The sequence below is a fragment of the Styela clava genome, chromosome 12 (assembly GCF_964204865.1).
Source record: "Styela clava chromosome 12, kaStyClav1.hap1.2, whole genome shotgun sequence".
NCBI lineage: Eukaryota > Metazoa > Chordata > Ascidiacea > Stolidobranchia > Styelidae > Styela > Styela clava.
Window position 1 is genome coordinate 13111250 of NC_135261.1, and position 14524 is coordinate 13125773.

General features: G+C 35.8%; 4 protein-coding genes across 6 annotated transcripts in view; 1 reads left to right on the forward strand and 3 right to left on the reverse strand.

Moving 5' to 3' along the window:
* The window catches only part of LOC120330418 (uncharacterized), a 30990-nt gene extending 30669 nt beyond the window's left edge, over positions 1-321 (reverse strand). Inside the window, exons 1-2 of the mRNA XM_039397381.2 lie at positions 246-321; positions 132-164 (exon numbers count right to left, since the gene is read on the reverse strand). The gene's annotated coding sequence lies outside the window, so the exon portion shown is untranslated. The remainder of the gene's footprint in view (positions 1-131; positions 165-245) is intronic.
* Positions 322-580: 259 nt separating this feature from the next.
* On the reverse strand, positions 581-3521 carry LOC120330417 (uncharacterized). The gene is made up of 7 exons (XM_039397380.2): positions 3329-3521; positions 2699-2790; positions 2204-2234; positions 1898-1927; positions 1662-1697; positions 1063-1080; positions 581-636 (listed from the first exon to the last, which is right to left on the reverse strand). The coding sequence occupies exons 1-7, from the start codon at positions 3423-3425 to the stop codon at positions 581-583; spliced, it is 360 nt and encodes a 119-aa protein (XP_039253314.1). The 5' UTR covers positions 3426-3521.
* Positions 3522-6543: 3022 nt separating this feature from the next.
* Positions 6544-9853, forward strand: LOC120329669 (SAGA-associated factor 29-like). Its single transcript, XM_039396394.2, has 6 exons — positions 6544-6978; positions 7060-7212; positions 8420-8534; positions 8822-8939; positions 9061-9219; positions 9541-9853. Exons 1-6 carry the CDS (start codon positions 6747-6749, stop codon positions 9733-9735), a joined length of 972 nt encoding a protein of 323 aa, XP_039252328.1. The 5' UTR covers positions 6544-6746; the 3' UTR covers positions 9736-9853.
* Positions 9854-9978: 125 nt separating this feature from the next.
* On the reverse strand, positions 9979-14516 carry LOC120329916 (mitochondrial chaperone BCS1-like). 3 transcript variants are annotated; one of them, XM_039396709.2, is made up of 7 exons: positions 14376-14516; positions 13517-13686; positions 13242-13381; positions 12589-12847; positions 11667-11836; positions 11153-11267; positions 9979-11068 (listed from the first exon to the last, which is right to left on the reverse strand). In XM_039396709.2, exons 2-7 carry the CDS (start codon positions 13624-13626, stop codon positions 10813-10815), a joined length of 1050 nt encoding a protein of 349 aa, XP_039252643.2. In that variant the 5' UTR covers positions 13627-13686; positions 14376-14516; the 3' UTR covers positions 9979-10812. The 3 variants fall into 3 exon arrangements, with proteins under 3 accessions (XP_039252643.2, XP_039252642.2, XP_039252641.1); XM_039396708.2 differs by having other exon boundaries at positions 13460-13686; XM_039396707.2 differs by having other exon boundaries at positions 13501-13686; positions 14376-14515.
* Positions 14517-14524: the final 8 nt, after the last annotated feature.

Sequence of the window (14524 nt, forward strand, 5' to 3'; positions counted from 1 at the left end):
TTTTAACGCGATTAGTTGTACAAAATTTCATGATGCATTCTCCTGGCGTTATTATAACAACGTCTTCAATGACCACTCGAAATTTAAAAATAAAGTACTTCTCTCAATATTTTATTTCTTGTTCACCTTACCTTTTAACTTTTCGTGTATTTCATCTTTGAATTCTATATCAAGTGTTCAAAAAAATAAACGTTAAATGGTGTAGGGTGGTAGTAGTATATTCAATGCAAAATTACATTCCGTACCATTGATGTTGTTAGATATTTTCTTTCGTGATTCTTCATCTTGTGTCTGGTGTATATCGGCTTCTTTTTTTACATCTGTTATCAAAATACCGTTTATTTATTTTGCTGACAAAAACATTGGACTCAAAAATAAATAAAATAATAAATCTTGAATTTATCTAATTTATTACAGTTATTGTTAATGATTTTCAACCTGTGAAACTTTTAAGCCAAAGAAATTTTGATGAAGGAGATTGATTTCACGCATTCAAAAATTTGTTCAAATAGACGATACTGATTTTCAAATATATACAATGCATGTAGGAATCGATGAATGCATGTAATAACTGAAGAATTCAACATGTAGTTTGGCCATTTATACCTTTAATTCCATCTTTTACGCGCAGAACCTCTGTAATATAATAAATATTTATATAATATAATGATTTTAAAGATCAGTGATAATATAGACCTTGTTGTCACCATTGCGGTAAAATTTTTAATTGCCCCTCCTATGGTATACTTCATATGATAATTCTACTTCATATTTGGGCTCATATTTAAACTAAGCGATATATATATGATGATATAATAGATATATATATATATATATATTGAAGGTGTAATATTGCACGCAAAGTCTTGTGGTATTTTATTTCTTTAAAAATAATTTTGATTTAAAACATACGCTAATTGCCTAAGCCCGACATCGTCTTATTTGTTTCAAACACAGAAATATTTGCCATAATTTAACTGCTTTTTAGTAGTAATTTAGAGTAGATGATACCTTTTTCACAATTTAAAACACAATTGGAACTAATTTGTAAACGTAACTTACCGTCAAATATTTCTTCAGCTGCAAAACGTTAAAAAGAGAATATAAAAACTAATTTTAAAACTTCTGTGTTAGGCCCATAACTTTCGGAGCACTGGTAGTGGTTTACTTTGTTACTTATAGATCTCGATCGGTAAGTATGTTGATAGGTATTTGTCTGTTAGACACTTTCGTATGTTACGCGATATCTCACAAAAGCGAGGTTGAATCTGCTCCAAATTTTGCATGTACATTCATATATCTCGGTCCAAAAGCCTATTGATGAAGTGAATTATGTCATATAATTAGCGAGTTAGTAGGTAGTTAGTGATGGGACACGCGGTGTCGCTATTGAGTCACAGTGGAGGAATCGAAACCACAGTTTCTGTTTTGGGGGATTCCCTAACTTTCGTCGCTTTTTTTTCGACTTTGTTGGGCTGGTTGAGTAAAATATTGAACATGCTGAAGATCGTAAGTCGGCGGTCTCCGATCGTATATCGTTTTACTATTACTGAAAATTAGGTGTGAAATGTTACAAACCCAAATGTTTAATCGATTGATCTCTGTACAATCATATATTTTTTTTTATAAATTTAACAACAATTATTTTGAACAAAACTTACATTTTCTCTTCTGTTGATCAGCGATTCTTTTGAGATCTGTATTATTGAGATAAAATTATGTTGGGAATTGGTGTTCAACTGATCGGAAATGTCACAATATTTAATCGAATATTTAATCAAAACAGCTAATTTAATTCTGGAAACAGTTGCTATACCCAATCTTATATTTAACTTTAATTTACATCAAGATATCGAGAACTTTGAAATACCTCACTATTATACAAAAGTTTTCTTACCATAAATCAATAAACGAGTCTCAAGTACTTCTATAAATAAAATGTTAATTCATTACAACTAATGAATTTTCATACCATAATATTATTATTGGCCCAACCAATTGATAAAAAAGTTGTACTGAATTTATAAGGAGAACTTTGATGTCGAAGTAAATGACGAATTACACAATTATTCAACTAATATAGCACAGGCTAAATTTCAATTTAAATGTGGCTTAATTATAAAAGTATGTTTTCCATCTATTTATCTCTTGGTCGTCGATAACTTTATTTCTGTTTCCCATAGATAAAATATGGGTAGTATACCTTGCATCAATTGTTGTCTTGTCTCTTTTTTCTGAAAACAATTCAATCGACAAAATAAAACAATGGTTAGTCGTGATCAATAAATGTCCATATTTATTAGTTCGTGACTCAAGCAGAAATTTGCAAATATTCAATAACCACAAATCTATAATATGAAATAAATTATTTGAATTACCATTGCCGTGCCAAATTTTACTGATTCCTGGACATGAACCGTTCCACATCAATACTGATTTCAACAATTTAAAATACGAGATTTGCTCACAAATAATATCCTATGATTATCAGCAGCTGTTAATTTTCAATCATTTTGTGTATATGTAACTACAATAAAACCTTAAGCCAAGCATATCAAGTGTCACCAAATTTGATATTTTATCTACATTTCGCTTATATGATATATAAAAAAAAAATAACAAATAAATCCGCATTTTCGATCGAATGGCTTTCTCTGACCTACATTTGACCCCAATGTATCAGTAGATTTGCACCAACCTCTCTTAAGTTCAATCCATTCATCACGAACGAAGCAGTGGACAGCATGACAGCACATACAACCAGCCCAGTAATAATTCTCAAGACGAAAGCTGGTAAACAAAGATACTACTGGGTAATAATCACTTTAAATTGTTGTAGTACATGTTCTATTTGTGAGTTGATAACATGACTTGTCTATGGAAATAGCAAACTAGGTTTTCAACGCATATATTATTAATAAACGTATGATTACTTTTTTGTAATGTCAATTTACTTCTGCAACAATTATCATACGTGGAAAAACACAATTTCGAACACAAAAAATCTATATGTGCCCATCACGAAAGTACGTAACTGTTCCACCAGTACTTTTTCAATAATTGATTGATCGTGACTTTGTTTTGGTCAATTTTACTTGTAAAACTATTCTTGAATATATAATTTGGTCATAGATCTTTCAAAACTAATTCATTTCGACCTACTTTTGCGATTGTGCATCACTTACACAATTATTTTAGATTCAAGATGAGGTTAACCCAATCGTCCATCGATGATAACTTAACTACATGCTGATGGCGTGGTATCATTATTTTATTTTCTATGCTTTTTATAAGTGGGGCTTTCTCATTCTGGTTGCACAATACACACCTGCATACGTAATTGATGTCGCGACAGCGGCGTAATTTTCCGCAGCTTGGTCTGGAGAACGAGAGCGAGATCTTCCCATTCTTCGGCGGTCAATCATCAGAACGTATAAATATGATAAAGCTTTGCTATTCAGCAAACTTCAGTGGAAAACGTTTACGAATATTCTATTTAGCAAGCATCAAAATATATTGAATATTGAGCAAAAAATGTAAAAATCGGATGAAGAGAAGAACTGGACATTAGACCACAACTTGAAACAGATATTTGGCATCTAGGAATTTTGCACCCTCGTCGAAAACTTCAGAACAAGGCAGTGTGTCAGCAGTCCACTATCGCTGCATCTACCAATAGAAATGCATAATATTTTGGCCTATGGAGTGTAGCAGACAAACTGCCAGTACGGACGACTAAAAAGAGACCCAACTCATATGCCAATTTTACTAAAGAAATTCCGACTGCGACACCTGGGAAAACCAACCACGCAAATCGTTTGAAATATACTTTGGTTGATTTGCATTAGTGCCTTGCGTTCAAATTAAACTCAATTTTCTTTGTTATACGAATTTGAAAATAAATCTATTACAATTTTTGAACTATTGAATGTCATGGGTCGTTGATACGCTGTTGGGCACAGGTATTTAATAGTTCCGAAGACTGTTGTATATACCTTTGATAACAATACCTTGAAAAGTACTCTGCGTATTGCTATGTCCTACGACTGTCGCCACTGCTTAAGAAACATCTACTACAACGTTTAACAAAACAGTTAATCGTCGTTGCAACTGATACATTTTTCGCCTGATTTAGAACTATGTACACTTCAGGAAGTCCACAACCTTTGATCAGAATCAAAATGTAGGACATGCAGTCCGGAAATAATATATATTTCAAGTTTATTAAAGATTGCATTCTCGTAATTATACCTAGTTGGTGATGAAAATGTATGCTTTTTTACGGTGAGGAAAGTTTTGTAACCACCATTGATTCTTTTTTTTTAATGTTACTCTATCCAAAATGAATTATAGACGTAATGTTTACTGAAATTCAAAATATAAATTTCACCCAGTATAGGAATCTGTACAAAAATAGTTGCCGTGGCATTGTAATTGTCTGTTTATCTTTGATAAACACAAAATTGAAAGTCAAATACATTTTAAAATGATATGGTGAGTTGTGGTTAGTCTTTTATGTTACTCCGAGTGCCAATATGAGATAAACTATAAATTCAGTTATATGCATGCAAAATGCACCTAAATTTAATCAAATCAGTTCACTATAAAAAAAACTTTTTTTTTTCATGCATTGCCTTGTGGAATTTTGGTTGCAAATTTAAGAATTTAATAAAATTTGTTTTTGAGTAAAATAAGTAGATGAAGTTTATCGTAAAATATTGATCAAAACCGTGTTGCGTAAGCTATACACTTACACCAACAAATATTTCCAACAATAAGTCCATTTTTACCGGCCTCAAAAAATATCAAAATGAATGGAAGTAATGAAAAAGAGACGTAATATTAATAAGATATCTGTGTGATTATTCACCTTTTAACACTGGCATGGGCAAACTACGACCTGTGGGTCATTGGGTACTTCAAGCTGGCCCGCCTGATAATGCCACAACCAAACCAGAACCTAATTTTTATGTTCAGCTAAAAAACAGCTCAAGGAATTTGTTGAGATTACGATTAAATTGAGTTTTGGCACGAGATTTTTTTGTATTCTCATTTTTCTTTTGTAACACCGTTCTTCATAAACCGTAAATTTTTACGTCACATGCATGGTCCGCCAGTCTAGGTGGGGAGAATTTTTGGGCGCTCCAGAAGTTAGTGAACCAAGATGGCGTACAGCCTGATAACCCTAACCTGCTACACATACTATTTTCAGGTTGTGCGGGAGCACCAATTTTTGGCCCCTGGTTCAAAAATCATGTCCACCCCTGTTCTAACCGATATTTGGGGTCATGGACGAAGAATAGTTGCAATAAACTCGTGACATACCAAGTTTCGCCGTGAATGAGTGTTAAAAAATCGAGCATAAAATGATATCTATTTGCGAACTCCTGCTTTATCCACGGGATAAAATTGCTCCGAGCCTTAACTCTTTGAACCCTGACGTCTCTGAGCGAAGTTGCTCTCTCATCTGGAAGGTTCGCGGCGTCGTATCGGCAGGACAATAAAATAATTCGAAATATTGGAATTTTTGAACGTTCAACTTTTTAACAATTATGGACTTTTTAACGAACTTTTTAACAATTATGTTGTGCGGGAGCACCATACGACCTGTACCGCGTATTCCCTTTCAATTGAAACAAAAAAAAGATAAACCCGGTCTTATTACTTACTGAATAGAGCGCGGGGGGCGCAGAAGAGCGCGAAACAGCGCAGAAGAGATGGAAACATTTTTCTTTCATTATTTATCAGCGTTCATGAAATTTTAAACAATTTGTTGGGAAACAGCATACAGTAGTAGGGAATGATCACGAGTTTATATCAGGTTTCTTCAACATCTTTGAATAACCCAACATGACGTATGAGCACACCCAAAGTGACTATACACCAATCAAAGAAATTTTGGAACTCCAGAAGTATGTGCACCAAGATGGCGCATAGCCTGAACACAGTATGTGTACCAGGTTAGGGTGCGTCATGAAGTATGTGCACCAAAATGTCGCACAACCTGAACACAGTATGTGTACCAGGTTAGGGTGCGTCATGAAGTATGTGCACCAAGATGACGCACAACTTGAACACAGTATGTGTACCAAGTTAGGGTGCGTCATGTTTGGTTATTTAAAGATGTTAAAGATCACTGATATAAACTCGTGATCATTCCCTACCATTGTATACTGTTTCCCATCAAATTGTTTAAAATGTCACGGACGCTAATAAATAATGAAAGAAAAATGTTTCCCTCTCTTCTGCGCTGTTTCGCGCTCTTCGCGCTCTATTCCGTAACAAAGTGGTTTATAGTCACTTTGATTCAGTAAGTAGTAGGACCGTAAATATATACTACTACTGTACTACGGTAAGACCCAATATAACAAAGGGGTGCCGCATACAACGAGTAATAGCAAGTCATGTAAGTAGGCTACGCGCTACGGTACGTACAGACAAAAGCAGATTCGTTTTTAAAAAAAGCGGGAAGCCCAGAATGCTGGAATGGTCTGAGTGCACTAGGCCTACACCATGTACACCGTACACGTATAATGCCATCATTGTTCCAATGCTGCAAGGCTAACTTACCGGTACCGATAATGTCGGTCATCCTTATTATAATGGAATTTACATTCATCTAGTCTAGACTACATATTCTAATATTAGCAATTCGACATTCAGTTCTGTGGTTAAGTTATTGTGTAACTACCGGTATTGAATGACAATAACCTGATAGCTGGACACTATAATTGAACTGCAGAGGTATGAGTGCAAGCAGTGCATCCAGCTCATCTATGATGGCAGGTCCAATGCCTCTTCAACAGGGAATCATCAATGCTAACCAAGCCAGGTTTGCAGGTAATGATGAGAAGATTCAGGAGCTCCTTCGTGAGCTGCATACAACAATATTCGACACGCAGAAGGAAAGAGAAAATGGATTTCACAGCCTTGATAACATTGCAAAAACACACGATAAAATACAATCAGAACAAAAACGTAAGGAAATTCGCAAATGATAATTTTAATAACCCTCATTTTATGACTATTCATTATAAAAAAAAATTTATATATTTGCAGTCACAACATACTATCGACAAAAACTACGGAATCTCTACAGCACAGCTCTTGCTGACGCAGGAAATGAATGTGATCTTTTAAGAAAAGGTTTGGCAATAATAACACAGATTAAAACATTGCAAGAAGAAAAACGTATGGCTGCAAGAATATCAGGTTTGTTCATAAAAATAGATGTGAAATGCTTACATAAAGCTTATAAATTTGATTACAATTGGATTGTCAGACGCCATTCCTGGATAAGTTTACCTCTTTTTCGGACGTTGAACTCTTTAACTTTCGGGTCTCAAGTGCTTTTGCATATGCAGGCTTTTTTTTAATTGTCTGTTGATAATGCGTAGTCAAATAAGTGTTTTTGGAATGTTGTCGGGAAAACTTCCTACTTCCAGCCCCGAAGAATTTAGTGTTTTCGACCTCAACAATGTTGAATTGACCTTGTTTATAAAATATCAATCTGAACATGCAAAACTCGACTCAACACTTGACATACCCAGTTTGGGCTAGTTCACTGAACGTTGTCAAGTACATTTTTGCATATGTTATTTCTAACCCCACCTGACTACATCCCTAAATTGTCACAGTGACGAAATAAAGCCCGTCAAAGTATACAGATTGTCGTCCAAAATGCACAGACGATCACCTGATTTTGAGGTGGTAGTGACATAATCTTTGGATGACATAGCCAAGTGGAGGTTTGGAATAACATATGCGAAAATTTTTGTGCCACGTCAACTAGAAGTACTTAGGCTTACAGCGTTTAGTGAACATGCGCCCCTCGTTTAATGTTAATACTCCAGAATAAATGTTTTTGCGGCTATTTCATTCTAGGGATTCATATTATTATAAATATTATCATAATCGTAATGTATACCATTTTTACAATGAAATCATAATTTATGTTAATAAACTTCATTATTACTCTTTCAAATAGATTAACTTTGCATGATATGATATGTTGATTTGAACATACCTATGCTATGCATACAACAGTTAACCATATTTGATGTGAATGCCCACTTTGTTATATGACAAATGACAGGTTTGGGATAATTATATGTACTTGCCATGCTTTTCAGTTTGATAAACCTTTTGTGCAAAACTACTATCAATGAGGCTCGGCCGTTGTTGTAGCTATGTAGTAGAGTTTTTTGCAGTTTTGTTTTACTGGCTTGATTGTTGTCCATTATCATCAGCTGTCTTATATTACTTTGTCTCCTATGGAATAAATATAGAAAATAATATCCATTCGGCTTTTGTACCTTGACATGATTACTGTCAGAGGACCGCATGCTGACATTTTTTATATTTTATTACAAATTTTGATAAAATAAGAAATCAAATTATATTCTAAACCTTTTAACAGGCATGCATCCACATGATGACCAGCCGAGGAAAACTATGCGTCGTGGTGTTTTGATGAGCATGCTACAGAAATCAGCACAAACATTGCCGCTATGGATTGGGAAACCAGATGAAAAGTCAGTCATTTTTATACAAATTGACTTCAACTTGAGGGGGGGGGGGTACTTAAAGTGTTGCAAACAGCCACCGACTCGCTGTGAGCTAGATGTAGAACACTAGACTTGAAACAATTCAACTCAATATTGTTTGGGATGACGCTAGATGGAGGGCAAATCCACGAAGCATAACGGCCTCCATAGTAATATTTATGTTAACTGGAACTGGTCCAATTGAGCAAGCCAAAACCAAAAAAAGAACTTAACCCATCTTTTTATCGCAATATAATTTGAATATTTTACAACAGGCCGCCACCATTATGCGGAGCAATTCCATCTAGTGTTGATTACATTGCTAAACCAGGAGACAAAGTTGCAGCGAGAGTGAGAACTGAAGAAGGCGAAGAACAATGGATACTAGCAGAGGTAATGGTGAATTCCAAATACCAAGTGAATATTATGAGCCGATTTTCTTAAATTGAGTCCCCCACCTCCCTAGGGAGCAGTTCTTAACTGTTCCATTGTATTTAAAAATTACAATTCCTAGGTCATTTCATTCAATCCTACATCAAATAAATATGAAGTTGATGATATTGATGAAGAGGGGAAAGAAAGACATACATTGAGCAAAAGAAGAGTTGTTCCTCTTCCACAATGGAGAGCTAATCCTGATACGGACCCAGATGCCATATATAGCAAAGGGACAGTAAGTCTGCTTCGTTCACTTTAAACTCAGTTTTCAGCCTTCTTACTTTGTGTGCTGCGAACCTGCATTTGTGTACCCAACAGACAAAAAAACTTCATTGCCAAAATTTCTCTGATTTCGTGGAACCTACTACCTTTATAGTTGTTTTCCTGATCGCCTCGTTTTGAAATGTCTGAAGTCTCGTACCGATCGATAATTACTTAACAAACCTCCAACTGCAATACTATATAGTTTTAGTAGTCACTCCATTCTGAGATTCTTTTGAGTGGGTGCATGTTACCTGGCTTTCAGAAATTTTATCAAAATAAACTTCATTTTTAGCTTGTGATGGCATTATACCCTCAGACAACATGCTTTTATCGATCCGTTATTCATGTTCAACCGAAGACATCCCAAGATGAATATTTGGTGCTGTTTGAAGATAATTCCTATGCCGATGGCTATTCGCCAGCTCTTCCTGTTGCACAAAAGTATGTAGTTGTACCGAAGGAACTGAGAGAAAGCAAGCGGAGATGAAATATATCATACCATATTTAGTTATTATGCAATACCCTATAGAATGAAATGTTTCTTTGTATTTTAAACCTTTCTTGTTAAGTTCATACTACAATATCAGACTTTCATTTTCCAAAAACGTATTGTTGATTCTCTCAAATAGTATATACCAAAGAAGTACGTGGGGTAAGATTGGTTGTTGTGTCTTCAAACTTTCCAGCTACATTTATCAGAATGGTTTTGAAAGTAGTTCCGAACTTGCAAGTTCCGCCATGAATGATATCTACCTGGTTTGTGATTGTGATGGATAAAATTTGTTGCTGCTTCACATAAAGAAAGAGGCTCTAAATGTCATTTTGCCAGTAGTCTGGAACTTCGGCCAGTATCATTGAATTCTGTTCAAGTGAGTCATTCTTCACCAAGCTGGTGTGATTCGCTGGGACTATTTACAGACTTATCTTTCCATTCAAAGGATCCATGATCCGTTGAAGTGCCTCGGAAGTCAAATTTAAGAAGCCGTGTAGCCATATTACAACATGAGATTACTCTGTAAGAACCGTACATTTACGAAATTTGGAATAGTTCCCCCAGGTTTAAAGCGTCACTATACGGTGACGCCACAGAATAACTCAATTTGAAAGCCAACTCACTTCTGCGGTGTGGCAAATCATTAGAAACATGCTGATTGCGTCACTTCTGATTACCTTGCATGGGTTCGCATCCTGTGGGGAATAATTATATGCGAAAGGATTGCCTGACCACTAACCGCCATGCATTCAAAAACAAAATAACCGACTAATCCCATATCCGAAATCCAGACAAGAGGCCGTGATTCGCCATATAATTAAGTTGCATCTTGATAAATCCGATCTTAACTAGGTCAGTCGGGAGCCAGTAATTTAGAGTTTAGACTCTTTAAACTGATTTTACTAAGAAGGCTTGCATGCAAATAATTCGGTATCAAAACTAGGATTATCTTGGCGAAGGTGTCTCGGTCAAAGTTTTCTTCAACCCATCCTCTGACCACTAAACTGGAACGATGACTACTATGTGAAGTCTAAACACACAACAGTAACAAATTCCACTTGTAATATTGTATCATAATAAAGAAATTTTATCAGCATTTTCTAAAACCGCATTTTTATCATATTTATGAAGCATGAAGTGCCCTTGTAGCTGTGCCATGCTTATTTTGTCTGAATGTTTGATACATTCAGTGGCAAAGTTTAATGCTTCTGCATCACTTGATTCAGGAAAAAATCTCAAGAACATACAACCAAGCTGATATTGAGAAGCATGTCCAACACATTCCTTCGAATCTATTCGACCTGGTCGCAATAACGCAGAATCCAACCTGTAAATTAGATGATCAACAATAGGATGATAGAACTATTCAAAAAAAAATTAAAATTTCTAACAAATTAACAAAGAATTATACCTTTCTATATGATTTGTCGTCATGAATACAATTCTAGCTTCTGAAGATACAACACCATCCAGGGCATTTAATAGTCCACTAAATGTGATGCTACTCATTCCTTGCATTCTTGGATCTGTAATAAGAGAGAATACCTTGTCAAACAAATTCTGACATGTGGCTGTGAAATGTTCAAGCATCTGATAACTCAATCATCGAAGATAAATTATGGGATTAACATATTTATTCCAGGGGAGAGGAAAAACGTTAAGAAATGCTGCCTATTCATATGCCGTACCACTATCTCTCGTCCAGTTAACAGTGCATGTCAGGTATGAGATCAGTTAGCCAGCTATTTTTTCAGCTGTGTGAACCTGATAGTGGAAAAGGTTCTAGTTATGTGAACCACCCTGCGGCGGTGAGGAGTCCAGCAATCCTGCAAATAGTATATAAAGCTGTTTTCAATAAACTTTAAGAAATTCTTCACAGACTCCTAAGATTGAAAGACAAAAACTTGATTAAAATGATAACAAACCATTTTGCATTGCTGAGCGGTCAACAAAAGCAGCATCTATGTCTTCTAATAATATGATGCTTTGTGGTGGCACTGTGACCATAAAGTTGAGAAGTCTGTCATCAGAGAGTGACCAATCTCCAACATTCAGTATACATATACTGTATTCCAACTCACCAGCTAAAGCTGTTCTACAGAAATATATATTTCAGGATTAGGAATCCTCAGTGCTTGGGAAGAACCATATCCCTCACTGATTGATACTTTATATTAAATGGAATAGGACTTTCAAATGTCTCCTGGAAGGAAAGCTCATAAAACAGCTTAACAATATGGTGGATCACAGCCTTTCATTTGGATACTAGGCTCACATGAACCACTCTGCGATAAGAAGAAGTGGCAATCCTCTAAACAGATTTTCACTCAGGTCTTCGACAGCAGGTTTCATCAGTGGAGCAATAGAAAACGAGCTCCTAATAGTCCCTAACTATTGAAGGAATTTCACAATTGTCTCAAATAAATCTCTAGGAAGTTAGGGAGCCATGGAGTATTTCTAAGAACCAGAACCTAACCAATTAAACATAATCTACAAGAGAACCGAACAGCGGTTACGTGAACCACCCTACAGCGGCGAGGAGTCCAGCAATCCTCTCGCACATAACCATTTCCGCATAGGATTCGAACCCACGAGTAATCAGAGGTGCGGTGGCAAGCGAATTCTTAACGATGAGCCACACCGCCGCGCTATCATGCGATGAAATTACAGTAATTGAGACTGAGTGCAATGGACAGTACAAAGCTCAACCTACAGAACATGTACCAAACCATGCAACTGCTGATGCAGTTTTCAAAGCAGTGTAGCCTAATAATTCACAGATTACCTAACTTTTCTTCAGAATGAAGAAAATCCAAGTTGATTAGTTGAATCAATTGAAAAACTCACATGAAACTAGTTTTTCCGCAACCAGGGGGGCCATGAAGAAGATAACCTCTTCTGTATGGAATACCACGATCTGTATACCATTCTTGTGAAGATATAAAATGTTTGACATCACCAAGTATTCTTTCCCCTTGCCCCTCGTCGAGTATGACTGAATGCAAAGGTCTCCTACGTTGTGGATTTCCAAATTGCCTCCATTCATGACCCATTGGTTTGAATATCAATGTCATACCATGGTGTTCTTTTAATGCATCTCCTCTAGCTGTAACAAACCAAAGAATAATGTAAAAATGAGGAAAGACATGAAGATTTTATACAGAATTGATCAAATCAAAATAGACTTGGGTGAGAATAAAAATTTTCAACAAAATTATTTTAATCCAACACAGGAGCTCAATAGAGAGGAGAGTGTAAACAAATTGGTATTACAGGCAAGGGCGCGCCAAACTTTTCTGCTACAAAGGGCGAGATCCTAATAATGATGTCATTTATACTACTTTTTTCTATGCTTTTGCAAATAGTGAAAGTATGCTGTGCCTGTCCTGTGATCATTCTGTCGCGACACTTCTGAATCACTGAAAATTCAGATAGAATGTCCAAATGTAATGATGGAGCACATTATCAATCTAACCAAAACTAATTGTTCAAGTACAAACCTTGGCTTAAAATATCTTCAAATAATGCAATATTTCTTCCTAATGTTGTTAGAGTTACTGTTTCATATGGGATGTGCTGGTTACGATCTATCATTTGTTTTTCACGATTACGTTCAATTTTAATTGGAAATTTTTTATACCTGAAAGATGAAGAATACAAATCAGAAAGCAGCTGACTAAATATTGCAATACCAATGCAAAATAAAAAGTAATTTCACATGTTATAGTTAAGAAATTTGAGGACAATCTTGCAAAATACCAAATATAATGAGCACCAGGACTGGGTGTAAAATTGAATGAGGTTGAAATCTTTCCGCTGTGAAGTTGTTGAAAAGCTGTGTTGACACTCAAATGACAAGACATATCTGGACGCTTTGCAATCCATTGTAAAACCCAGTTGTAACTGTGATCAGAAACTGGTATCTCCATGGTTGTGATCAGATATCTGAAAGGATGAGTAATTTTATCACTAATAATACGATGTACCTGATATTTAAGACTAATGAAAAATAAGCCTTCGTGCTGTCTCTAATATATAAATTCCAACACTAAGAAAATAGCTGACTGACAGACTCTGGGTTGGCACATAATGCTAAGCATTAGGAACATGCCCGCCGTCGCACCTCTGATCAACCTGAGTGGGTTCGAATCCTGTGGGAACAATTATGGGAGGATTGCTAGACTCCTCGCTGTTGTAGGGTGGTTCACGTAACTGCTGTTCGATTACAGCTTCTTCCACCATCAAGTCTGTGCATCTGAAACAAATAACCAATCCCTTACCCAGCAAGTACTGGGAACCAGACGAGAGATCATGGTACAACCTATTGTATTTTTTTCCCCTTACTCCTGGATAAATAACTCCTTCATATAGATCTGGGCAACATAACTATTTTACAAACAAAGAAACAGAACATTACTCCATAAAATATAGGTTTTTGCGAGAGCATAGTCTAGCTTTGTGCTGTCAACTAATAACTTATTTACTTTCTATCTTATTCATGCATACTTGACAAACGACCACATTCCAATTTCGACTAGCAAGATGAGGGAAAAAGAATAAACATTTCAACACATTACCCAGAAACGTATTTTTAAATCTGTTTTCATTTGACTTTTATATTATTATTGTCTAACCTTCTCATAATTTGTGAAGCATAAGTTGCACCTTTCCTCAAGGCTCCTGCTGCAGCACCCAAGGCAAATAGACCAAACCCTGCTCCAAAATAAGGATTATCACCAAGTGTTGATAAAGCATCAGGCAAAGGCATTGCCTTCTACTATTT

Excerpts from the sequence above, each read along its gene's own strand:
- LOC120330417 (XM_039397380.2), bottom strand. The coding sequence starts at position 3,425 with ATGATTGACCGCCGAAGAATGGGAAGATCTCGCTCTCGTTCTCCAGAC. Across the intron at positions 2,791-3,328 it reads GACATCAATTACGTATGCAG|CTTTCGTCTTGAGAATTATT; the intron begins GTGTGTATTGTG and ends TTTGTTTACCAG. Across the intron at positions 2,235-2,698 it reads ATGGATTGAACTTAAGAGAG|AAAAAAGAGACAAGACAACA; the intron begins GTTGGTGCAAAT and ends AATTGTTTTCAG.
- LOC120329916 (XM_039396707.2), bottom strand. The coding sequence starts at position 14,509 with ATGCCTTTGCCTGATGCTTTATCAACACTTGGTGATAATCCTTATTTT. Across the intron at positions 13,687-14,375 it reads GCTTCACAAATTATGAGAAG|ATATCTGATCACAACCATGG; the intron begins GTTAGACAATAA and ends TCATCCTTTCAG. Across the intron at positions 12,848-13,241 it reads TGAAGATATTTTAAGCCAAG|CTAGAGGAGATGCATTAAAA; the intron begins GTTTGTACTTGA and ends GGTTTGTTACAG.
- LOC120329669 (XM_039396394.2), top strand. The coding sequence starts at position 6,747 with ATGAGTGCAAGCAGTGCATCCAGCTCATCTATGATGGCAGGTCCAATG. Across the intron at positions 7,213-8,419 it reads TATGGCTGCAAGAATATCAG|GCATGCATCCACATGATGAC; the intron begins GTTTGTTCATAA and ends ACCTTTTAACAG. Across the intron at positions 8,940-9,060 it reads AACAATGGATACTAGCAGAG|GTCATTTCATTCAATCCTAC; the intron begins GTAATGGTGAAT and ends TACAATTCCTAG.